General features: G+C 38.1%; 1 protein-coding gene across 11 annotated transcripts in view; it reads right to left on the bottom strand.

The window, feature by feature from the left end:
• PBRM1 (polybromo 1) overlaps positions 1 to 24,450 on the bottom strand; it is a 101,292-nt gene that overhangs the window by 34,083 nt on the left and 42,759 nt on the right. For all 11 annotated transcript variants that reach the window (XM_082848517.1, XM_082848515.1, XM_082848521.1 and 8 more), the window contains 7 exons: positions 21,156 to 21,432; positions 18,565 to 18,670; positions 14,683 to 15,325; positions 11,020 to 11,231; positions 3,453 to 3,638; positions 2,393 to 2,550; positions 1,504 to 1,767 (listed from right to left, as the gene is read on the bottom strand). In XM_082848517.1, the coding sequence (XP_082704643.1) occupies positions 1,504 to 1,767; positions 2,393 to 2,550; positions 3,453 to 3,638; positions 11,020 to 11,231; positions 14,683 to 15,325; positions 18,565 to 18,670; positions 21,156 to 21,432 (1,846 nt within the window). The remainder of the gene's footprint in view (positions 1 to 1,503; positions 1,768 to 2,392; positions 2,551 to 3,452; positions 3,639 to 11,019; positions 11,232 to 14,682; positions 15,326 to 18,564; positions 18,671 to 21,155; positions 21,433 to 24,450) is intronic.

Here is a 24,450-nt window from a genome sequence, read left to right as displayed (position 1 = left end):
ACTTTTTTCCCAAGTATTTTTTTGTATCAATATTCATACAGTGAGACTGAACTGCAGTTTTCTGTTTTTACTTTGTCAGACTTTGGAATCAAGATTATTCCAGCTTGGTAAAACAAACTGGGAAGTTTTCTTTGCTCTCCATGCTCTGCAATAATTTTTTTTTCTTTTGGCCGACCCACACGGCATGTGGGATCTTAGTTCCCCAACCAGGGATCAAACCATGCCCCCTGCAGTAGAAGCGCAGAGTCTTAACCACTGGACCGCCAGGGAAGTCCTTCAATAATTTAAAGGCTTAAAAGAATTTACCTATGGAATTATCTGGCCTGAGTACTCTTTGAAGTGAGCTCTTTGACATTAAAAAAATTTCTTCACGTTGTTGTCCATTTACATGTGTTATCTCTTCTTGATTCCACTTTACTAACTGGTATTACCCTAGAAAATTATTCACTTCATTCAGGTTTTTAAAATTATTATTATTTTTTGGTTTTGTTTTATTTATTTTTTGGCCACACCATGCGGCTTGTGGGATCTTAGTCCCCTGACCAGGGATCTAACCCAGGCCCTTGGCAGTGAAAGCATGGAGTCCTAACCACTGGACTGCCAGGGAATTCCCTCATTCAGGTTTTCAAACTTATTAACAGAAATGTACAAGTCTTTAAATTTCCTCTATATTTTGTATATTAAGCTTAATTCCCTTCTTTTTCCTTTATTAGGATAGTTGGTAGTTTATCTCATTGAACTTGTTGAAGTCTCCTTTTTAATTCTGCTGCTCTATTTATTCATTTATTTATTTATTTATTTATGGCTGTGTTGGGTCTTCGTTGCTGCACACGGGCTTTCTCTAGTTGCAGTGAGCGGGGGGTACTCTTTGTTGCAGTGCGCATGCTTCTCACTGCAGTGGCTTCTCCTGTTGCAGAGCACGGGTTCTAGGCGTGTGGGCCTCAGTAGTTGTGGCACGTGGGATCTTCCCGGACCAGGGCTCAAACCCGTGTCCCCTGCATTGGCAGGCAGAATCTTAATCACTGCGCCACCAGGGAAGCCCTGCTGCTCTGTTTTTTAAGTATTAATTTCTTTCTTTCTTTTAGAGTTCCTTCTATTAGGCTGTTTTTGTTTTGTTTTGTTTTTTATTTATTTTTGGCTGTGTTGGGTCTTTGTTGCTGCATGCGGGCTTTAGTTGCGGTGAGCAGGGGCTACTCTTCGTTGTGGAGCACAGGCTCTAGGCACGCAGGCTTCAGTAGCTGTGGCACACAGGCTCAGTAGTTGTGGCGCACAGGCTTAGCTGCTCTGTGGCATGTGGGATCTTCCCGGACCAGGGATCGAACCCATGTCCCCTGCAATGGCAGGCGGATTCTCAACCACCGCGCCACCAGGGAAGTCCCTAGGCTAAGGTTTTATATTGTTGCTCTTTTTCTAATTCTGAATTTGAGTACTTTATTCATTTATTTTTGAGACTAGGTATTCTGAAATGTAAAATTCTTTTCTACGTGGCTATTATCTACATACCTTTTCCAAGTTAAAACTGTCTTCAGTTCGACTGTCCTCTGAGTTGTCTGTGTTCTTTTCATCATCCCCTTTATCCGCATTTGCAAATACAGAGGCCACTCGGACCACAGGCAAGGGCACATCTCGAGGGACAAATCTAACTGAGCTGATGGGCATGGTCCATAGTTTAATTTTCTTAAAAGATTTGGTTTTGGCAGAATACCGTGATTCACAGACAAAAACATCCTCATCTCGAAAGTTTTCTGGGCATAATTTAAAGTATTCCTGGTGGATATAAGAATAAAATCAATTAGGTGAATTTTCTGAAAACCAATCAACTAAAAAGCAAATAAAATCACCAAACAAGCAAAGAAATAAAAGCTAAAGTATTAAGACTTTTTGACAGTGAACAACAAATGGTAAATGGCTAGAGATCTAGGAGTATTTCCTTATACTCAATGGCCTTACTCACCACATACTGTTTAGCTTATTTAGCTTACCAACTGCTCCTCTGACAGTATACTAATATTTCATACAGCTATTATATTCCTTAAAGCTATGGGCATGTGCCTATACTACACAGACAAAAAAAAAGTACACCTTATTACCTAAAACCACACTAACAATTTATAATCATCCTTCAGAAAATGTCACCCTTAAAAATTTGTCTGCCGATATAAAAAAATTTAAGCTAACTGCATATAGCTATATAGTGTAGGCAGCAAATGGTCTTTCACCATCATGTTCAGGTTAATTTCTCCCCAAATCTTTACAGAAGCTAGAGACACAGCTTAAAAAAAATTCAACAGTTTAAAATAGAGCTATCAATTTTGTAAAGATCAATTTTTTGTGTTTGTGAATTTTATTCCCATGGAATAATTTATTGTTTTGGGACTAATGAGTTTCTTACCTTAACAAACATGACCACACATTTTCCTAGAATTTTACTAACAGGAACTTTATTGTAATAGTCACTCTTAAAAACTTCTTTTTCTAGAAATTTTCGTGTAGCCAAATGGAATGTTTCATTTGGCCGATAAAACCAACAGCCATACAACCATTTTTCACCTCAAAAACAAAGAGAGAGAGAAAGAAAATTACCATTAACAAAAATAACATATTCTTTGTAAAATGCACAAATACTCCATCCATTCTGCCATGGCCTAAACCTAGCAAGGTGCTTTTAGGCCACGGTTCCTTAATACAATTATCTTAGAAGAAATAATACTTTAAAATAATGAAATGTAATGAGACCTAAAAAATGCTACTTTCCCCCTCCTATTAAAAGATGTATAATAAATAGAATAAGGAAGGTGATGAGACCTACTCTACTCTGCTGGGTCAGGACACACATAAAGCTGTGTGCTTTTATAAGGATGTAAGATATACTAAAAGACATATTTAGCTCTTGGCTGAAGGAATACAAAGGTATTTTACATGATGAACAGCTGAAAGAATATGATTGCCTGGATCACACTTCTGCTTGCTTTTGGTTTCATTAACTCCTATTCATTCTCTATGTCTCAAGTTAAAGGCGATTGTTCTAGGAAGCCTTTTTGAAATCAAATTCTAAGCTAAGGCACATGTCTGTCTATAACAATTTCTTCTTTATTTGTGATTTTTACCAGAGTGGTTTTGCCAGGGACAAAACACAGGCCTTTTGTTCTTCTGAATCTCTGCCATCCTACAGAGTTTGGCTCATGGTATGTTTTTAATAAATATCAGTTGAATGAATGAATCTCAACTAGACTTCAGAAAGTTGTATTTCTTTCGACTCAGCTGGGCCACTGCCCAACAGTGCTTGATCCTATGTTTCTCATATAGTGGGTACTTAACGGCATTTACTGACAGTGTAGAACTATTGTTGGAACACATAAAATGTCGGAGTTACAATTTCCTTCCCTGGGAACCAAGGAGGAGTACAACAGTCACATCTCACCAATCTGCCCTCCAATTTAAAATGAACTTACCAGCAGAATCTTCCCACAGTCTCTCAATACAGACTATATGTGGTTGTAGATTGGCCTCTGCAGGCTCCACATAGACATAATCTCCAACATGGTACATACTGTTCTTAAAGCTGCAGTCCTGGCTGTATGTGCGATGTAAGCCTGAGAGGCCTGCAGCTCCAGAGGAATCTTCACTCTTTTCAGCTTCTTCAGTAAAAAAGAGAAAAATGTTCTCATGAAAGGGATGTTGGAACAGATGCAGGATTGAAACAACACATACTAATACATTTACTTCTTTTCTAGATACTCAAAGGCAGGATTCAGGACAAATAGTATGACATCCACATTCCCAATAGCCTCTATTCAAAACTGTCGTTGTGAATTACAGCCAACTGCCATTAATTTAAATAAATACATAAATAAAGCATCTACAGAATAAAAATAATCACCTTAATAATATATGCTCACTAGAGTCATTCTGGATGATACACAAACATATAAAGAAGAAAACAGGTCACTTGTAAATCATGTAATCCTAGAGATATCATGTAATCCTAGGATAATGGAATCTTAGAATTGAGGAAATATGGAATATGTATTTCATACAATATACTGTAAACTATATATGCATACACTTAATATATCATGAACATTTCCCTTGAGATTAAATGCTTTTCAACAAGATTTTTATTTTTGTTAAACAAAACTTAAAAAAAATTTATTTATTTGGCTGTGTTGGGTCTCAGTTGCGGCACGCGGGATCTTTAGTTGCGGCAGAAGTTGCAGCACGTGGGATCCTTTAGTTGCAGCGCGCAGAACCGTTAGTTGGGGCATCTTTTTAGTTGCAGCATGTGGGATCTTTTAGTTGCGGCATGCGAACTCTTAGTTGTGGCATGTGGGATCTAGTTCTCTGACTAGGGATTGAACCCAGGCTCCCAGCATTCGGAGTGCAGAGTCTTAGCCACTGGACCTGGACCAGGGAAGTCCCTAAACAAAACTTTTTTTTTTTTTTTTTTTTTTTTTGCGGTTCGCGGGCCTCTCACTGTTGTGGCCTCTCCCGTTGCAGAGCACAGGCTCCAGACGCGCAGGCTCAGCGGCCATGGCTCACGGGCCCAGCTGCTCTGCGGCATGTGGGATCTTCCCGGACCAGGGCACAAACCCACGTCCCCTGCACCGGCAGGCGGACTCTCAACCACTGCGCCACCAGGAAAGCCCCAAAACTTTTTAATGGCTCCCATATAAGCCATTATTTGCAAACAGCATAGTTTTTTTTCAGGAAAAAGCTTTGCCCACTTCTTTGATTACTTCCTTAGGATAATTTTCCATACATGGAAGAGCTGGAAATAAGCATGTTAAACGTTTTTAAAATGCATATTCCAAACTGACCCCCAAAAGTCTATACCAACTTAAGTCCTTCACTCTTTGGCTACAAGTGGGGGGGGGGGTCTGTTTCTCCATTCCCTCTCCAATACTGGTATTATAATTTTTTTTAAGTTTTGCCATTTTGGGTGGAAAATGTTATCTAGCAGTTGATTAATCAAATGAATCCCTGTGACATAGGAAGCATATTCACAAGGTTCTTGAGAATTTATACCAGCAGGAACACTGTCAACAGGCCTGAAACGGAGAAAGAGTACAAAAAAAAAGAAGGCTGTTAAACCTCCCAAATTCCAGAGACAGGAAACAGGCTGATAAAACTCAGCTGCAAATATGTGTTACCTTTCATGAAAAAAGATGATTCAGAGGGCAAAGTGTGGCGCCACAGAGAACTAATTCCATGCCCTGAAGCCTAATGCAGTCTGCCTGCCCAGATCTTGAAACTGCTTGGAATTGATGACTTTTTTTTTTTCCATTTCTCCCTTTTTGAATGGGAACGTCCCTATTATCCTATGCATGTTCCATCACTATACTGTAGGAGCAGAGAACTTGTTTTTTCACTTTCACAGGTTCACAGATGAAGAGAAATTGTGTCTCAGGATGGACCATACCCAGAGCCTCACCCATACACCTAGTTTAGACGATTTAAATAATGAGATTTGGGACTTTCGAGTTGATGGTATTTAGATTAGATTTTGGTAGCTGGTAGAGGGGTTGTTACAGTAACAAGTACCTAAAAAAATATGAAAGTGACTCTGGAATTGAATAATAAGCAGAGACTGGAAGAATTTTGAGGAACATGACAGAAAAAGCCTAGGTTGCCTTGAATACACTGTTAGTAGAGAAATGGATATTAAAGACTTGGCATTGAAGGCTCAGAAGAAAAAGTTATTAAAATGTGGAGGAAAGGGGTCCTTGTTATATAGTGGAAGAAAGCCTAGCAGAACTGTGTTCTGCAGTTATGTGGATTCTAGGCCACCTGAGCTGATCTTTTAGATATCTTTTTCTTTGTTTATTTGTTGTTCTATTTTCTTGGAGATTTCTTCAACTTTATCTTCTAATCCTTCTCTGTTTCCCTTCTGCTATCTTTAAAACAATTTTTTAAGTGAATAAATTTGATATATAACATTGTGTAAATTTATTTATTTATTTATTTAGGCAGGCTATGCCGGGTCTTAGTTGAGGCACATGGATCTTCATTGCGGCATGTGGACTTCTTAGTTGTGGCATGCATGCAGGACCTAGTTCCCTGACCAGGGATCGAACCCGGGCCCCCTGCACTGGCGGTGCGGAGTCTTACCCACTGGACCACCAGGGAAATCCCACATTGTGTAAATTTAAGGTGTACAACATGTTACTTTGATCTATTTATATACTGTTGCCACTGCAGCAGTTTACCACACTACATAGGACAATATTGTTGCCGCAACTACTGAGCCCATGTGCCACAACTACTGAAGCCTGTGTGCCTAGAGCCCGTGCTCCACAACAAACAGAATCCCCCACGATGAGAAGCCCGCACACCACAACGAAGAGTAGCCCCTGCTCGCCGCAATCAGAGAAAGCCCGTGTGCAGCAGCAAAGACCCAACACAGCCAAAAATTAACTAATTTTTTTAAAAGTGCAAAATTCAATGGTTTTTGGTATACTACATTAATTTTTAAAAATTGTGGTAAGATATATATCACATAAAATTCACCATTTTTCGACGATTTTTAAAAAATAAATTTATTTATTTTATTTTTGGCTGCGTGGGGTCTTTGTTGCTGCACGTGGGCTTTCTCTAGTTGCAGCGAGCAGGGGCTACTCTTCGTTGCGGTGCGTGGGCTTCTTATTGTGGTGGCTTCTCTTGTGTGGAGCACGGGCTCTAGGCACGTTGGGCTTCAGTAATTGTGGCTCGCGGGCTCTAGAGCACAGGCTCAGTAGTTGTGGCACACGGGCTTAGTTGCTCCGCGGCATGTGGGATCTTCACTGACCAGGGCTCAAACCCGTGCCCCCTGCACTGGCAGGCGGATTCTTAACCACTGCGCCATCAGGGAAGCTCTGGACGATTTTTAAGTGTATAATTCAGTGGCATTAATTATACTCACAATGTTGTGTAACCATAACCACTATTTCCAAAACTTTTTCTTTAATCCAAACAGAAACTCTGTAACCATTAAATAATAATAACTCCTTATCTTTCTTACGCACAGCCTGGTAACCTTTAATCTACTTTGTCTCTCCATGAATTTGGTATTCTAGGTACCTCATATACGTGAAATCACACAGCATCTGTCCTTTTGTGCCTGGCTTATTTCAGATAGCATAATATTTTCAAGGTTCATCCACCTTGTAGTATGTATTAGAACTTCTTTACTTTTATGGCTGAATAATATTCCACTGTATGTAAATACTGCATTTTGTTTATCCATTCATCTGTGATGGATACTTGGGTTGTTTCTGTCTTCTGACTATTATGAATAATGCTGCTATGAACATTGGTATACAAGTATCTGCTTGAGTCCCTGGTTTCAGTTCTTTTGGATACATACCTAGGAGCAGAACTTATTGATCATATAGTAATGAAATGTTTAGCTTTTAAACAAATTGCCAAACTGTTTTCCATAGTGGCTGCACCACTTTACATTTCCACCAGCAATTTATGAGGGTTCCAATTTCTCCACATGTTCACCAACACTTGTATCTTTTTTTGTTGTTGCATAACAGTTATCCTAAAGGGTGTGAAGTGGTATCTCACAGTAATTTTCATTTTCATTCCCCTAATGACGTTGAACATTAATTTTCATGTGCTTATGGCCATTTCTATAATTTCTTTGAGGATATATCTATTCAAATCTTTTGCCCACATTTGAATTGTGTTGTTTGGTTGTTGTTGAACTGTAGGAGTCCTTTGCATATTCTGGATACTAGACTGTTATCAGATATAATGATTTGTGAATATTTTCTTTAACTGTGGCTATGCCATATTTTTAATTTCCAAGAAATTTTCTGTTCTGCAAATGTTCACTTTTTATGGCTTTCTGTTCTTGTTTTATGGATACAGTAGCTTGTCATCTCTCTGAAGGTCCAGTTAGTTGGTTTTTAAAAAAAATTTTCTCCTGCTACCTTCAATTTCTTTGTTTCCTCCAAGTTCCATTTTTTGTTTTGCTCTCTATTTTAACATCTTAGAGAGTTTTCCCTTAAATATTTGGTCCCATTTAAATAAACATCTGCTTCTATTTAAAAGTAAAACACTTGGGCTTCCCTGGTGGCGCAGTGGTTAAGAGTCTGCCTGCCGATGCAGGGGACACGGGTTCGTGCCCGGGTCCGGGAAGATCCCACGTGCCGTGGAGCGGCTGGGCCCGTGAGCCATGGCCGCTGAGCCTGCGCATCCGGAGCCTGTGCTCCGCAACGGGAGAGGCCACAACAGTGAGAGGCCCGCATACTGCAAAAAAAAAAAAAAGTAAAACACTTTAGGGACTTCCCTGGTGGTCCAGTGATTAAGATGCTGTGCTTCCAGTGCAGGGGGCGTGGGTCTGACCCTGGTCTGGGAACTAAGATCCCACATGCTGTGTGGTGCAGCCAAGAAAAAAAAAAAAAGAAACAAAAGTAAAACGCTTTAAAAAGCTGACTGGAAGCTCTCCATGCATACATAGAGCTGGATGGATTTCACTGAGGACCAGATGTTATCTTTAGATCCCCACTGCCTGGTCCATTTCTCAAGAGAAGAATCTTCTGTCTCAGAATTAAAAACCTGGGACTTTCCTGGTGGCACAGTGGTGGAGAATCCGCCTGCCAATGCAGGGGACACGGGTTCAAGCCCTGGTCTGGGAAGATCCCACATGCCGCGGAGCAACTAAGCCCGTGTGCCACAGCTACTGAGCCTGCACTCTAGAGCCTGCAAGCCACAGCTATTGAGCCCACGTGCCGCAACTACTGAAGGCCGCACACCTAGAGCCCGCGCTCTGCAACAAGAAAAGCCAACGCAATGAGAAGCCCATGCACAGCAATAAAGAGTTGCCCCCACTTGCCACAACTAGAGAAAGCCCGCATGCAACAAGACCCAACACAGCCAAAAATAAAAAAAAAAAAAAAAAGAACTTGGTATGATTTCAATCCTTTAAAATTTTTTAAACTTTTATGACCCAGCACATGGTCCATTCTAGACAATGTTCCATGTACACTCTAAAAGAATGTGTATTCTGCAGTCATTGGGTATAGTGTTTTACACGTCAGTCAAGTCAAGCTAGTTGACAGTCCTTGTCCTAGAGCTCAGGTTGCCGTAAGAACACCCACCATAAATGGGGTGGCTTAAACAATAAACATCCATTTCTCACAGTTCTGGAGGCAGATTTGGTGTCTGGTGAGGGTCCACTTCCTGGTTCATAAACAGTTGTCTTCTCACTCTTCATCCCCTTACAACAGCACCAATTCCACTGTAGTGGCTCCACTCCCATGACTGCATCCAAACCTAATTACATCCTAAAGGCCCCATCTCCAAATACCAACATACTGGAGGCTACAACATACAAATTTTGGTGGGAGACACAACATTCAGTCTACAGCAATCTTATTTAAGTCATACTTTTGCCAATTTTTGGTCTAGTTAGTCTGTCATTTGCTGAGAAAGGTGTATTGAGACTATAACTGTTAACTATTTCTCGTCAATTCTGTCAGTTTTTGCTTCATGTATTTTGGGGCTCCACTGTTAGGTGCATACACATTTATAAGTATTATACGTTCTTGACCCTTTTAACATTATAAAATGTCCCCCTTCAACTCTAGTAATATTTCTTAAAGTCTATTTGTCTGATTAATATAGTCACTCCAACTCACTATGGTTACTATTTCCATGGTATATCTTTTCCCTTCATTTTCCTTTCAACCTATTTGTGTCCAAATCTAAATGAATCTCTTATAGACAGTATACAGTTGGATCTTACTTTTAAAATTCAGTCTGATAACCAATGCATTTTGAATGGAGTGTTTAGTCTATTCACAGTATGTAATTACTGATATGATTGAATTCAAGTCTGCCATTTTGCTATTTTTTTTGTCTTATTTTTTTGTTCCTTTTTTCCTCCTTTACTACCCTCTTTTGTGTTAAGCAAGTATTTCTGGCATATCATTTTAATTCTTGTATTGACTTTTTCTCTTTGTTATTACTGGTATTACAATATGCATCTTTAACTTGTCACCATCTATTTCAGGTTAACAGTGATTTAGTTTCATTCAATATTGCAACTTTGCTCCAATACAGCTCCATTCCTTTGTGCTAGTTGTGTCACATATATACTTCCATAAACGTTATAAAGTTAACAATAGTGTTATTATTCCTTTACTCAATCTAATGTTTGGAAAGTTATATATTCTAGGTATTTATGTGAATTCTAACTTTTTCAGAAACGATTAAATTTCAAATAAAAGTTCCTACTTTCAAATATTTCTAAATTCTGACAAGTGACTCAAAGTAACATTTTTAGGTTGATACAATTAAAATAAAAATTTCCTCCTAGTTATGTGGTTCAACCAAAATATCATCTACTTGGGGACTTCCCTGGTGGTCCAGTGGTTAAGAATCCGCCTTCCAATGCAGGGAACACGGGTTCGATCTCTCATTGGGGAACTAAGATCGCACATGCTGTGGGGCAACTAAGCTTGCATGCGGCAGCTACAGAGCCCACGTGCTCTGGAGCCTGCGTACCCCAACTAGAGAAAAGCCCACGCACCGCAACGAAAGATCCTGCGTGCCGCAACTAAGACCCAACACAGCCATAAATAAATAAATAAATAAATAATTTGAAACAAAAACAAAATATAATCTACTTACCTGGCTGAGTCCATATGAGGACAGCCATGCTGTTGAACAATGGGGCAGAAACTTTATGCACTGCTGAGAATGCTCTCTAGCCCCAGCTGTGCCCCTTAGGTTTTTATCTACCAATAGTATTAAGAGGTATTTAGCTTCCACACTTGTGAATTAATTAACTCTGTTCTTGAAATACTAGAATAACAGCTGTGTCACGTATAACTTCCAACCATTTCCAGTCTGATGAACAAATTGATAGTGACAAAAACATTTCCCATCTTACCACGTCTGTTTTGAAAGAGCCAACACCCTGAGTCTTCATTTACACAAACAGGACTCTGCTCCACAGGTAATTATAAGACCAGCTAGGACAGATCATAATAATGTTTCTTCATATTTAATAAAATGAAAGAAACTAACCTCTTTTTTCTTCTTCTCGTTTTAGTTTATCTTCCTCTATTTCTTTCGGTAGTTTTTCCTTTTTCTCTTTCTCCACATCATTATGTAAATGTTTTGTGGTATAGCTGAGTGCTGGTGAAAGAAGGATCTCTCCATTTTTGCAGAGTTCATCACGAATTTTAATAAAAAACTGCTGAAGTTCTACCGCATCCTCATATATTTCAGAATCTGTCCTATAATAGCATTAAGAGTATTCACTGACACACAAGCTCCTTCTTTTAAGCACCCTGCTTATATGTTAAAGCATTCTATGAAATGCTTCTTTCATGCATTAATTGATATAATGGTAACTTCTGTGCAGTTCTAATAAGGCTATCTCCTTAAAATTTGTTAGAACAGAATCTGAAGTGTAATTTTACCTTGGTGAGCCTCATGCTCACCAGTTTCCTTTTCCTTAAGGCTCACTCCTTGTACAGCTCATGTAAAAGGAAAGGCCTCATACAGCTTCCTGGGGAGAAACATAGCATGTTCATTAGCTGATTTTGGCAACAGAAGGGGGTTGCCACAGTCAGGGACTATACTAAGGCTCCACACCATGTGCAGCACTTACTTGCATCTAATCTTTGAATTAAGTTTTACTTTCTCTTAGTTAAGGGACCAACACACTGTATAAAGTATTAACAAAAGATTTAGCCCATTTTCTTCTTTTTGGATCTATATCATGGTTGCTTAGGCTGGTAGGACTCCATGAATATTTGAACCTAAACTGCCAAATCCTAAGGGCATCGTAAAATGGTTACAGGCCTCAGAGTCAGCGTTCATGTTAGTTTCCCAGAAATAACTACATAATTCTGGGGAATCACCAGAGGCAACATAGTGAAAGATAGAAAAAAAATTATCTGTGTCATACTGAAAACTTTTAAAAGATTCTTTCACCATTTATAAAATGAGAGGATTGGGCAAAATGAACTTCAGAATTTAGACTCAGAGAAATTCTATTACTATTTCTATTAATATTACTATTCTAGTAATAGAAATTCTATTACTATTACTATTTCTAATCCACTGTTGGTCTGAGGAAGGAAGATAATTCTATTAACTAAGAATATCAGGGTCTAAAAAATTATGCACAAAGGTAACCAGAGACAAAGACTTATTAGCAGCAGTCATGGAGACATTCTGGTCAGGCTAGTGTGGATGGTGTAGCAAGCCCAGTCAGCTGTTTGCTGATACGGATCACTAGAGCATCAAACTTGAACGAAGCCTCCAGAATGCTTCTCACCAGCAAAGGTGAACTGGCAATCTAAAACACTGCCAATAACAACCTAAATGGATGTTTCAAGAAAGATTCTAAAATCTTTTCAGGTTATAGAAATGCTAACACTTGTAGGAAAGCAATAAAAATAAAACTGGCCAAGGGAAAAAAACTCCTAGGGCACTATTTTGATGCCTATTTTCTGAACAGAGACTTCTGAAGACTGTTCGCTTGAAATTAATTTTACAAGAGCTTACAATTTTAAGTATAAAATTAAAACTGAAAACACTTTTGATAATCCACATTACAATGAAAGGGCAGATTCATAATTCCATCATGTGCTCAGAACAGTGTGTAATTTATAAAACTTACAAATTGTTTAGTTCTGGGTTTTTCCATTTAATATTTTCAGACCTTGGTTGACCTCGAGTAACAAACTGCAGAAAGTGAAACCGTTGGTAAAAAGGGGAATACTGTAAAGTCACCTTGGACTCTACCTCCTAGGCCTCAAAAGCAAAAACTAACCATGTCAACAATGCTAGAAGCAAAAGAGCTCATTGCCTAGAGATACAAATCTGCTTAATTCTTAAAATAATCATGTCATCTATACAAGAAACAAAGTTGCTAGTCATCTATATAAGAAACAAAGTTGCTAATAATCTAAGAAACAAGTCTATTTTGGAAGACTCACAGAACTAACCCCAAGATATACTGGGGGTAAGGTAGGGGGGCAGGGAGGAGAGGAGTGACTTTAGACTTAAGGACTATTTAAGTAAACTGTGAATAAGAGTGGAACTCTAAGCTCCATGAGAGCAGGGTTCGTCTGTTTTGTCTACTGGTATATACCAAGTATCCAGAACATTCTCATAACTGGTAGTCACTCAATAAACATTTGTTGAATAAATGAAAACAAATAAATGAATGCAGATTTTGACTACAATATGTCCCTCCATATTTCTCTTTATTTCTATCTGCACTGTTGAAGAATAAGGACCATTTACTAAATGTGTCACTCAAGGGCCTCTCCAATCTGACCCCAACTCCACGTGTCTCTTGAACACATTATATTCGTTTCCTAACCCTATACCTTTACTCATACCACTTACCTTATCTGAATCCCACCCATTTTCCCATTCTTCTCTGACATCTCATGCCTTTTTAGAACTCTAACGCAGTTCCTTTACTCCACCATCTTTTACTAAATATCAAGTTGTTAAACGTTATCTCACGCCTGGAATTATTTTTCCCTAAGCATAGGGGCTATCCCAATTGTCAGACTTCAAGCGCTTAGAGCACACAGCTCAAGTCTTATCATCCCTGGCTGTGATAAGGGATGACTGGCGTCTTGGTGACTGGCTCAGCAGTGGCTCTCTACAGTGGGGAACAAGATGAGCCAAGCCACTTACTAGTTGTGTGGCTTTGGCAATGTATTTCTCTCTGTTGTGTACATCTTCGTATAAAAATTAGGAAGATTATCACCTACCTAGAATGGCTATTATAAGGGTTAGAGATTATGTACATGAAGTACTTAGCATGGTGCTTTACAAAGGGCAGGCGCTCAACAGGAACATCAAACATTACATTACTTTTAATTTTTCTTTCAAAATCCAGAGCAAACCCAGGCTTCACAGATTTCTCAGCTGGAATCACCCCATGCTCAGTGACTAAAGGTCTAGCTCTCAGCATGATAGACTATAAGCTCCAGGAAGGTAGGGTTTGTATTTTTAACTTTTTATATTCCCCCCAAGTGACCTCAAGAGCATATAGAAGACACACTGTAATTGCTGAACTGAAACTGTTTTCACAGCTGAGTATATACTATTGTTGTGTGGCAAATATACAGCACAGATCAAAATTAGAAGGGAATTTAAGTTTGATGGAAATTTAAATTTGATTTCTTCTTCTTTTAGAACATTTAATGTCTACAGAATGAACTTAAAAGTGACAAATCTGAGATTAAAAAGAAGCCCTTTTAGATATCTGAAATGACAATCAAATTTAAATCAGTCTAACCTCAGATCAGTATCTTAGAGCTATTTTAATTTATTTAAAGCATGCTTGCATTGAACTCAAACTTTAAAAGGAAATCATATTACAATTTCTAATTGAAAGCATTTTATCCATTAAAAATACATGTTCTACAAAAGGCTATATTTTAAAAGTTTATGTTTTTCAACAGATCTTCAATTTTGTCTCATTCCTTCCCCTCATTGGCCCTACTCTAGACAATTTAGTAGTGTGCCTTCTCTCCTTCACAGACTATACTTATACTTGCTCTCTATAAGTTTTGGCTAATTAAAATTCAAAATAGCACCCCATCAACTGTAATCATGTACCTATGCTGAAATAGCACATAAAAGCAAAATTCTTTTTTCTGTTTTACATTAAATGTCACACCTTCTCAAAAGGAAATGGTTTTGAAAACATACCGATTCATCCTTCTTGCCCTCTCCAATACTTCAAACATATGCTCTTGAAATAAATCGAGCCGCCGGTAGCGATTATTTTCAACATTCTTCCTAATTATGTCAAAAGTAAGAGGAGGTTTGTTTGGAAAACTGGGATCCACAGCAGGAATTTCTGCTAGGGAATCACTGTAGCATCTTCCTTCATCATCCTGATGACTCATGACTGACACAAAAAGATTATGGATAAGCTCCTGAATCAGCAAGGTTACATTTGGGACATGAGAGTCCTCATCTCCTTCTAGGTCTCTCCGAGTTTCAAGCAGGACTTTGTGTAGGACAAGGGCATCTTTGTAGATCAAAGACTCGGGCTCATTGTATGTACAGGCATTGTTAAACATCATGACGAAGTCCTCAACCATGGAGTCTATATCTTGGTATTTGTTGGCCATCATGTGGCTTCGAATTTTTTCCATGTCCATGGGTTTTTTAATGGTCAAATAGTAGTCAGGCAGCTCAGATCTGGAGGGAAGCCTCAGAAATATGGCACTGAGGCGGCGACCCCTCTTATCAGTATAGTTCTTTACAGCTTCATAGACTTCATTTAGTTTCTGCTGCATTGGAGTCATATATTTTGATTTTTTAGGAGAAATACCGCTCTTCCTACCTAAAGAAAGATTTATATTAAATGGATAAAATAAACTATATGAACCTAAATTTGTAAAAAGTTGGTAGCATAACCACAAGGAAGGGACTATTCCAAGTGATTTATAAAACACAGTAATTAGTATATTTCTAGTGAAACATACCCTATCAACAAAGAAAGAACTAGAAAAACTGTTTTCACTACTCATATTTTTGGTGGGAGAGTAAGTACTATTATGTTGAGATAGTTGTGAATAAGGTAGAATAAAGGAAATGAGTAGCTATGTGACACTCTAACTCCATCTCCTATGGTATCCTTGAGAACTGAGATTTTCATCAAGGGAGAAAAAGAGATCAAGATGTTAAAACAGAGGACACTGAATAAAAACCTTGTGGCCTTGAATCTCAACTGGGAGTATCAGTATGAACTTAAGATGTATTTTCTCTTTAAATATAAAATACACACACACAAAATTTCTTAGCTCTGTCCACTGAAAATTCTAGAAACAGTGACCAACCCAGTTGCAGTATACCCCTATATAATTTTGACTATAAAGACTATAGCTCTGGAATACTGATTTCAAATACTAATGTTAGTAGCTCTTTGGCAAATGGCTAATTCCTAGTCTATACAAGATGAGCCTGGTATAGCTTGAAACACTAGACAGTAAAGAATCTACCAATGACTTCTTACCATGGTCAGGTCAAAAGACCATAGCAGGAAAAAAAAAAAGACCATAGCAGCCAGTCTGGGACAACGTAAATATCAACAAGAACCATAATTGCAATGGGTTATAAAACTCAGCAATATGTTTAAATCTAGTAGTTCTTAATGATAAATAAAAACAAACAAACAAACAATAGGGTAGATGTTGCAGGACTTTAGTAAACCAATGCATTATTTTCTTTGTATTTCATTATTTTGAAAACTGGTAAATAAAAGGGGAAAAAAAATCTAGCTTTTATCCTTTCAAAAACCAAACAATATATACAAACAAACAAAAAAACCATACCACTGGGTAACCAAACACTGGATGAGGCAAAGTTTATTTATATAGAAGTATTCCAGTTAGTAAATGAGCAAGGAATGATAAAACTAAACTATCACTATCTAACAGCTCTTCAATGAATTAAGCATCAATAGCTATTAACATAATTTAAAGAAACAACCAGATATTACGTGCCACCTGATGGAAGACACTATATCACCTCTGAAGTCAGTTTCTGTGTCAAAGAGAGGGGAGAATCAAACTTAAATCTAAATCTGATCGACTACCAATTTATAGGAACTAAAAAGGACAAAAGAACACGTGAAACTACAGCAAAGGGACACAATTAGCAAAACCTAGACTGTGGGAAACTATAGTACAAATAATTTCTTCAACAAACTGCAAGGGAAAAAAAGAGAGGGAGGGGAATTTATAGATTAAAAGAACTATCAATCAAATGCAATGTGTGGACCTTATTTGCCAAGTTGAAACTGAATCTAATCAAGCCTTTAAAGTTAACTTCCATTTATGAGAAATAAGGGAAATAAAGGAAAAAGTTAACTGACATCACAAGGAAGTGAACTAACTAATCCAGAACTTTGGACTGCACAATAAAGTGACCAGGTTTCTAGAGTTAATGGCATGAGGATAAAAAAAGGAGGGGGACTCCTCTAAACTATGAGTTTAAGGACAAAATAATCAAATGTAATATATAGAACTTAATTAGATCCTGATTTGAAGAAACCAACTATAAATATACATTTGTGAGACAATCAGTAAAATCTGAAAATTTTTCAGGTATTAGATGAAACCAAGAAACTCCTAATTTTGTTAGGTGTGACAATGACTTCATGGCTATTTAAGAAAATATCTGCGTATTTTAGAGATGCATAATGAACTATGTAGAAATAAAATCACATGATTGGATTTGGCTTAAAATAATTCCGAACAAAGAAAAAAGAAGGAAAAAAGGGAAGATAGGAAATAAGTATGGCAGAATCTTGATAAATGCTGAGTAACAGGTATATACAGGGATTCACTGTACTGTTCTTTATACTTATATATGTTTTGAATTTTTCATAAAATTGAGAAATGAAAAAATTAACATTGCATGTTAAAATCTCCTTTCCCTGAACTTAAAGAAAAATGTATTTATATATATTTAGATAGTTATTGTTAAAGTATCTATCTGTCATTAGTTTCCTAACTCAACTTGTATAATGAATTCTAGTTTTAAAAGGCATTATATCCCTATAAATTAGAAGGTTTTCGTTTCTGCAAACCTTCTGTGTGCTTTTACAATTCCATGAAGAGATAAATGAATGGCATGACAAAAAGGAATGATCACTTAGCAATAAATCATACCCAAAGCTATTGTAAATTCAGTTTACAGTCATTTCATATAAAAAATCAGGGTCTGCTTGTTTTTTCCCTTTTCAGCAAATACGACTCTAAAGAATATTTGACACCACCACTGTCATTTGCTTGGTATTTATTTTACTTCTATATTTTAAATAAGGCAGAAACCTCTTCTTTAGCCCAATGGTACTAATTGTTTTTGCTGTCTCTCTTCTCTCTCACAGTTTTCAACCAAACAACCATCCACAGACTATGCTCAAAAGACAGCCAAGGGCTTCCCTGGTGGCGCAGTGGTTGAGAGTCCGCCTGCCGATGCAGGGGACACGGGTTGGTGCCCCGGTCCGGGAAGATCCCACATGCCATGGAGCGGCTGGGCCCGTGAGACATGGCCGCTGAGCCTGCGTGTCCGGAGCCTGTGCTCCGCAACAGGAGAGGCCACGACAGTGAGAGGCCCACGAACCGCAAAAAAAAAAAAAAAAAAAGACAGCCAAGTTAACTTACAGTACAGTGGCTAGACATCTCTAACCTCTCAAATTCTGTCTAGGAGGAACTACTGGGACTAATCTTTAATTCTAATAATCAGCAAACAAACATACAAAAAAAATAAAATAGAATAAAATCTGCCACTATACTCTTCCAGGCATCACATGTAGAAAAAATATCTATTCTTACTATTTAACATTTACAAAATGTCCACTGCATTCAAGAAAGCAAAACCTTTGACATTATATTCTTCTATTCCTCACATGCTTTTATGTTTACTTAAAATACAGAAGACAGTGCTTAAAAGGAAGCAAGAAACTCCATGCTGTAGTACAAGTTCAATTATATTCACCAATTAATTAAATATTATTTCAGTAAATCAGCAATTTATCCTTGATGGACTGAACAATGAAGTGTGAGGCTGCCTTACTCAGTTTGAGTTTGGGAGAAGCCATGTCATCATCATCAGGCAGTGGGCCCAGCTCTTTCCTTTTATCCTTGAGTAACTTCTCCAGGATGTGCGCATCATTGTACACCTATATTTAATTACAAATATAATTAAAATTATTTTTTAAGAAGCTTTCCACTGAAGTATAATATACATCCATAAAGAAGTTTTAAAAACATAGGATAGTTGAGAACTAAAGAAATAAAGCCTGAGATCACTACAGAGCAACAAAATCACACCTCCGTGGGGTGGGCCTCAGCCTCAACTGGTTTGTTGTTTAAAGTTTTCCAGGTGACTCTAATGTACACACATGCAGGCTAAAGTTTGAGAACTACTGTACTAGAATCATTGCAAGTTTTTGCAGAAGTTCTGAAATATATTTACGTGTGTTGTTTCTTCATAAATCTCTCTTGCACTGGACCCTCAAGGTAGCCAGACTTAGCTCAATGGAAATAAAAAATTAAAAACATCTGATAGTTGGAGAGAACCATCTCAAACATTAGAAGGGATTTAACACCAGTGTGCGTTCACAGCCTGGAATCTGATTTGTGAAAAGCAACAATCCCTGCTGAGGCTCTCTCTCTATGAAGACTGGGCCAAAGGTGGTAACACAGAGCCAAGGACAAGGTTACGCAACCAACTGTTTTGCTCCCACAGCTGCCTCCTCCCACTCCCCCCACAAAGGCTCTCCTCCCTGACTGCCCCAGAGCAGAGGGGCTGAGGGAATAACTGACCTCTCTTCTTTGGCAACCTCTCGTAAGGGTGGCTTTTTTCTTTATCAGTGGCAGACAAGTGGCACATTGGCCAATGACACTGAGGACAGTGTAAACTCCTATGACAGAGAGAACCATTTCTTTGATCACAAGCACCCTCAGTGCCTACTTCATTTTATATTGAAATGTAATAGTATAAGAAAGGAAATAAACAATTTGAAAATGTACTTTTATTTCTGGGAGATTTAAAGTAGATAAAGAAAACTCAGAAAAGATCTATGTACCCCAATACATGTTCACTGCAGCATTATTTACAATAGCCAAGATAAGGAAACAATCTAAGCATCCATCAATGGATGAATGGATAAAGAAAATGTCACACGCACACAGGAGTATTATTCAGCCATAAAAAAAATGAAATCTTGACATTTGAGACAACGTGGATGAATATTGAGGGCATTATGCTAAGTGAAATAAGTTAAGATGGAGAAAGACAAATACTGTATGATCTCACTTATATGGAATCTAAAAACAGCCCCCTCCAAAAAAAAAACCCCAAGCTCATAGATATGGAGAACAGATTGGTGGCTGCCTGAGGTGGGGGTGGGGGACGGGCAAAACGAATGAAGGAGATAAAAGGTACAAGCTTCCAGTTATAAAATAAATAAGTCATGGGGATGTAATGTATGGTGACTATAGTTAATAATACTGTATTGCATATTTGAAAGTTGCTAAGAGAATAGATCTCAAAAGTTCTTATCACAAGAAAAAAAATTTGTAACTACATATGGTGACGGATGTTAACTAGACTTACTGCAGTGATCATTTTGCAATATATAAATATCCAATCTCTATGTTGTACACTTGAAACATGTCACTTATACCTCAATTTAAAAAATTAAGTAGGGCTTCCCTGGTGGCGCAGTGGTTGAGAGTCCGCCTGCCGATGCAGGGGACACGGGTTCGTGCCCCGGTCCGGGAAGATCCCACATGCCGCGCAGCGGCTGGGCCCATGAGTCACGGCCGCTGAGCCTGCGTGTCCGGAGCCTGTGCTCCGCAGCGGGAGAGGCCACAACAGTGAGAGGCCCACGTACCGCAAAAAAAAAAAAATTAAGTGAAGGACATGAAATAGAAAAAAATATGAAAGGAAGAATGTATCTTAGCTTTACTGACAAAGAACTGAAAATCAAGATGCTTCATAACAAACTCAATTATTCAAAGGTGCATTACTGGGAATACCCTGATATTTATATAATTATACAATTTTCTAGACTATCCTTAGAGAAGTATGGCTACTGCGGATAGTAATAATAAAATTATGATGAAAGATTTTATTGTCCTTGGCTTTCATTTGAGTGTTTGAATACCAGGCACTGTGCTACATGCTCTGTAAATATTATCTCATTTAAATCCTATAATAACCCTGATGCAAGTACTGCTATTATCTCCACTTTACAGATGAGGCTCAGAAAAGATAAGTTACTTACACAGGGATTGGCAGAGCAGGATTCAAATTCAAATGTCAGATTACACTTGACGCTCTGGATCCATGGATATGGAATCCATGGGATTCGCAGGGTTGACTGTACTATGCCATTTTATATAAGAGACTTGAGCATCTGTGGATTTTGGTATCCGCAGGGGTCCCGGAACCAACTCCCCACCCCTGATACTGAGGGACAACTGTACAGGGTATAAACTTTTAACCTTTACAGTGTCCTGCCTCCCATTTTAAATAATTAAGAAAAGACAAAATATTAAGCTAGTCACTGAGAAGGGCAACCTAAGTTAGGCCTCTAGACCTGGTCTCTCAAGATCAAAAGAAAATGTACCTACTCCAGGATTCCCACACATCCTTACCTGGGAGCCCTCCTCGTTGTAGTGCCTGGCATTCCGGAACATCAGCTTCATGTCTTCTATCATTCCCTCTTCCCCTGCATATTTGTCATTGCGGATGTTATGTTCAATTATTTTCAAGTCCATTGGCTCCAAGATGATTTTATAATAATCAGGATAGTCCTTTTTGGATGGTTTAACCATAAATAGATCACAAAGTCTTCTGCCTGAACCTGGCTCACGAGCTTCAAGAACAACATTGAACAAGATTTTCATTCGCTGCTTTCGAATGTTCTTTTTACTGTTGAGGGGGAAGGGAGAAAAGGGGGAAAATGAGAACAGGTTCAGTTTTCTTGATACAAGGATGAACACGAAATAAAACAAATTAATCTTGTGGGCAGGTGCTTCATGATTATAATGTATTGATTATGTATGGCACAAACACAGTAAACATGCTGGAAGCTATAAGCAAATATTAGGAAAATTTTCAAAATAGTTAAAACATACTGACTCTGGCAGGAGCACCCCCCAAGAACACCAGGCAAACGTGTTTCGAATATTTATGAAATGCAATGCTTGAAAAAAGATCTTGTCTAATGTCAAAGAAAATGAAATTCTGTTATCAACTGAAATATATTTTTTAAGAACAGAGCAGAAGTGGAATAAAACTGCTGATTCCCTACTAACAGTTCTCCCTTAAACAAACAAACAAACACAAAGAGAAGGGTCCCATCTCCTATGACAACCACTCCTGAACACCTGCATATCCTGAGGGGATGATGTGAGAGGAAGAACTCTCTCAGTCCAGGACTTTAGCAAGTAAATAATAAAAGGGGAATGCAGGACAAAGCTCCAACATTACAGAGCTCCACATCTGAGCAGAGATTAGAACACAGATGACTTTAGCCTTCAAGAAGCCTATTAAGAAAAATTTCAGAACCTGAATTTGATATCACAGAATTTGGTAACTGGTCTAATAACTGAAATTTACTGCTTTAGGACTTGTAACACTTATAGTATCCTTTCTCCATTTGTATCATTCACTTCAAGAGAGTGATATGTAACTGGTTTCCATCCTCAAAGGCAAGCAAAACTTTTGTCATTAGGGTCAAACAATCTTCTCTGAACTAATCCAGTTTTGTTATTTTGTTTACATTTTCCCAGATCCTTATATTGCCTTTGAGACCGAGACCCACAGGCCCATTACTTTTAATCTGACTGCCAGAAAAAACTCAGAGCTAAACTTCATATTCTTTTATAACTGTATTAGCTTGGGTGGCTGGTATATTTACTTTATCCTTTTCCAATATGATGTTGAACCTTATTATATCCACGCTTTTGAAAGTAACTTTGAAAGACAGCTACCATGTTTCCCTATGTGATACTTTCTGGTTACTGTTTTCAATGTCACTTTGATTTTTAGATTCTTCTTTAAACCCCTCTATTCATCCTCTCTTCCTCCCTCAGACTAGTAACTATAAAGTTTGTTCACTCTTCCCTATTTTGGGAAAGGTGCATAAAATTAAATCCCAGACCTTGTAACTGGCATACTCATTCTTTTTTAATCAGCACCTGTGAAGATACTTCGATAAAATACATCTTAAGGGGGTTCAAAACAAAGGTTGTTTGTCATTATGCACTTAAGGGTGCCACACTTAAGGGGATGTCAATTCAGGTCACAGACACATAATAAATATACAGTTTTAGAAGTTTACAGGAGATGGGCCATAATTGGTTCTGTGCTAACAAAATCAGTATATTACAGCAATTTTCCAATAAATGAAAGTCAAGAGAAATGGGTGCTTTTTCTAATTTGCATGAAGATTATGAGCTAGTAGGGGCTTCGCTCTGAATCCCTGATTTTCCAGGACCACCACCTGACCCCTAAACCCAGCCTAAAACACTGAAATCAATGTCACTTTTTGCTTCTCTTAGTTTATCACTAAGTCCTAGAGGACCTCCATAGCGCTTCTAGATCTAATCTTTCCTTTTAATTTTTCATGCCATGGTGTTAGTCCTAACCTTCATAGTTTGTGGCTGACCACTTTCTCAAATGTCCTTATCATTATTCTTCCTATGAAGCTATTATTTATTATGTATTTGTATTTGGATATACACACAAGATTCCTATTTATAGTTACAGCTAACACTTCTACCACATGCCAGGGACTGTGCTAAGCACTATCATTTAAACTTCAAACTCTGAGAACCAGGTACAATTATTATCCCAACTTTGCAGATATAAAAACAGAGGCTTAGAGACTCAGGTGAATACCTAAGGCCATAAAGTGACTAATCAGAACTGAGACTTGAATCAGCTGATAATCACCAGACTGCTTTTATCATGCAAGTGGATGATAAAAACTTAGCTCTTACCAAGGGCCTCTCTAATCAAAGTCAACCCTGCTCATAGGCTTCAAAGTCTCCCAGCATTTAATTTAACTCCCTGGTCCTAGACCTTCAGTGGTGCCTGCTGTGAAGCTAAGTAAACCCAAAGGTTCTTTCTTTTACAAGGCTTTCTATATTTCATCTTCAAGTCTTCAAGGACTTTTTTACTCACCTTTTTAAGGAGTTTCCCAGACTAGTAACATCTGACTAAAAACAAAATGAAATCTACCATGTCTTGATGCCAGCAGGAAATACTGGCAGAAAATAATCAGAGTGAGTACATTTAGTGAGTATTCACTGCATCCAGGCCCAGTTCCATGGGCTTTAAACATACTAAGCAATCAGGTCTTCACAGCAATCCTATGCAGGTAATGTCATCAACTCCTTTTTCAGATGAGGAAATTGAGATGAGGCTCAGAACACAGCTGATAAGAACAACTGGGATTTGAACTTGGGCAGCTAAGGCTCTAGTGCTCGGGGTTGTAACACTACTCCACCATGCCCCACATTTCTATTTCTTCTACTACTACCCAGAACCAGTGCCATATACTATGAATGATATAAAAGAAATACAATCCATTGTCTTTTCCTTAAATTTACTATCTAAGAAAACTTTTCTTAAGGAAAATATTAGGAAGAAGATAATAATACAGTAATTTTGTAGAGTGGACTGCATATGGTAGCAACATAAAGATAACTTTAAAACATCTAACTTTTAAGAAAAAGCATGATAGGGAAATCACATTTCCTAAAGCTATTTGGGCAATCACACAACACTTCCATACAATTATACAACTGTGTACCTTAAACAATTATTTTACTACAGAGATCACACATAAGTTCATTTGTTTTTAGCCTGCCTCTTTTCCTGGCCAATAAATTCCTGGAAGGTAGAGGTGATGACTAAACGTTCTCCTTTATGACCTGTGAG

The sequence above is a fragment of the Leucopleurus acutus genome (genome assembly GCF_964270905.1).
Source record: "Leucopleurus acutus genome assembly, chromosome: 10".
Taxonomy (NCBI): Eukaryota; Metazoa; Chordata; class Mammalia; order Artiodactyla; family Delphinidae; genus Leucopleurus; species Leucopleurus acutus.
Note: the sequence above shows the minus strand (reverse complement) of the source record. Positions and strands in the feature narration are given on the sequence as shown.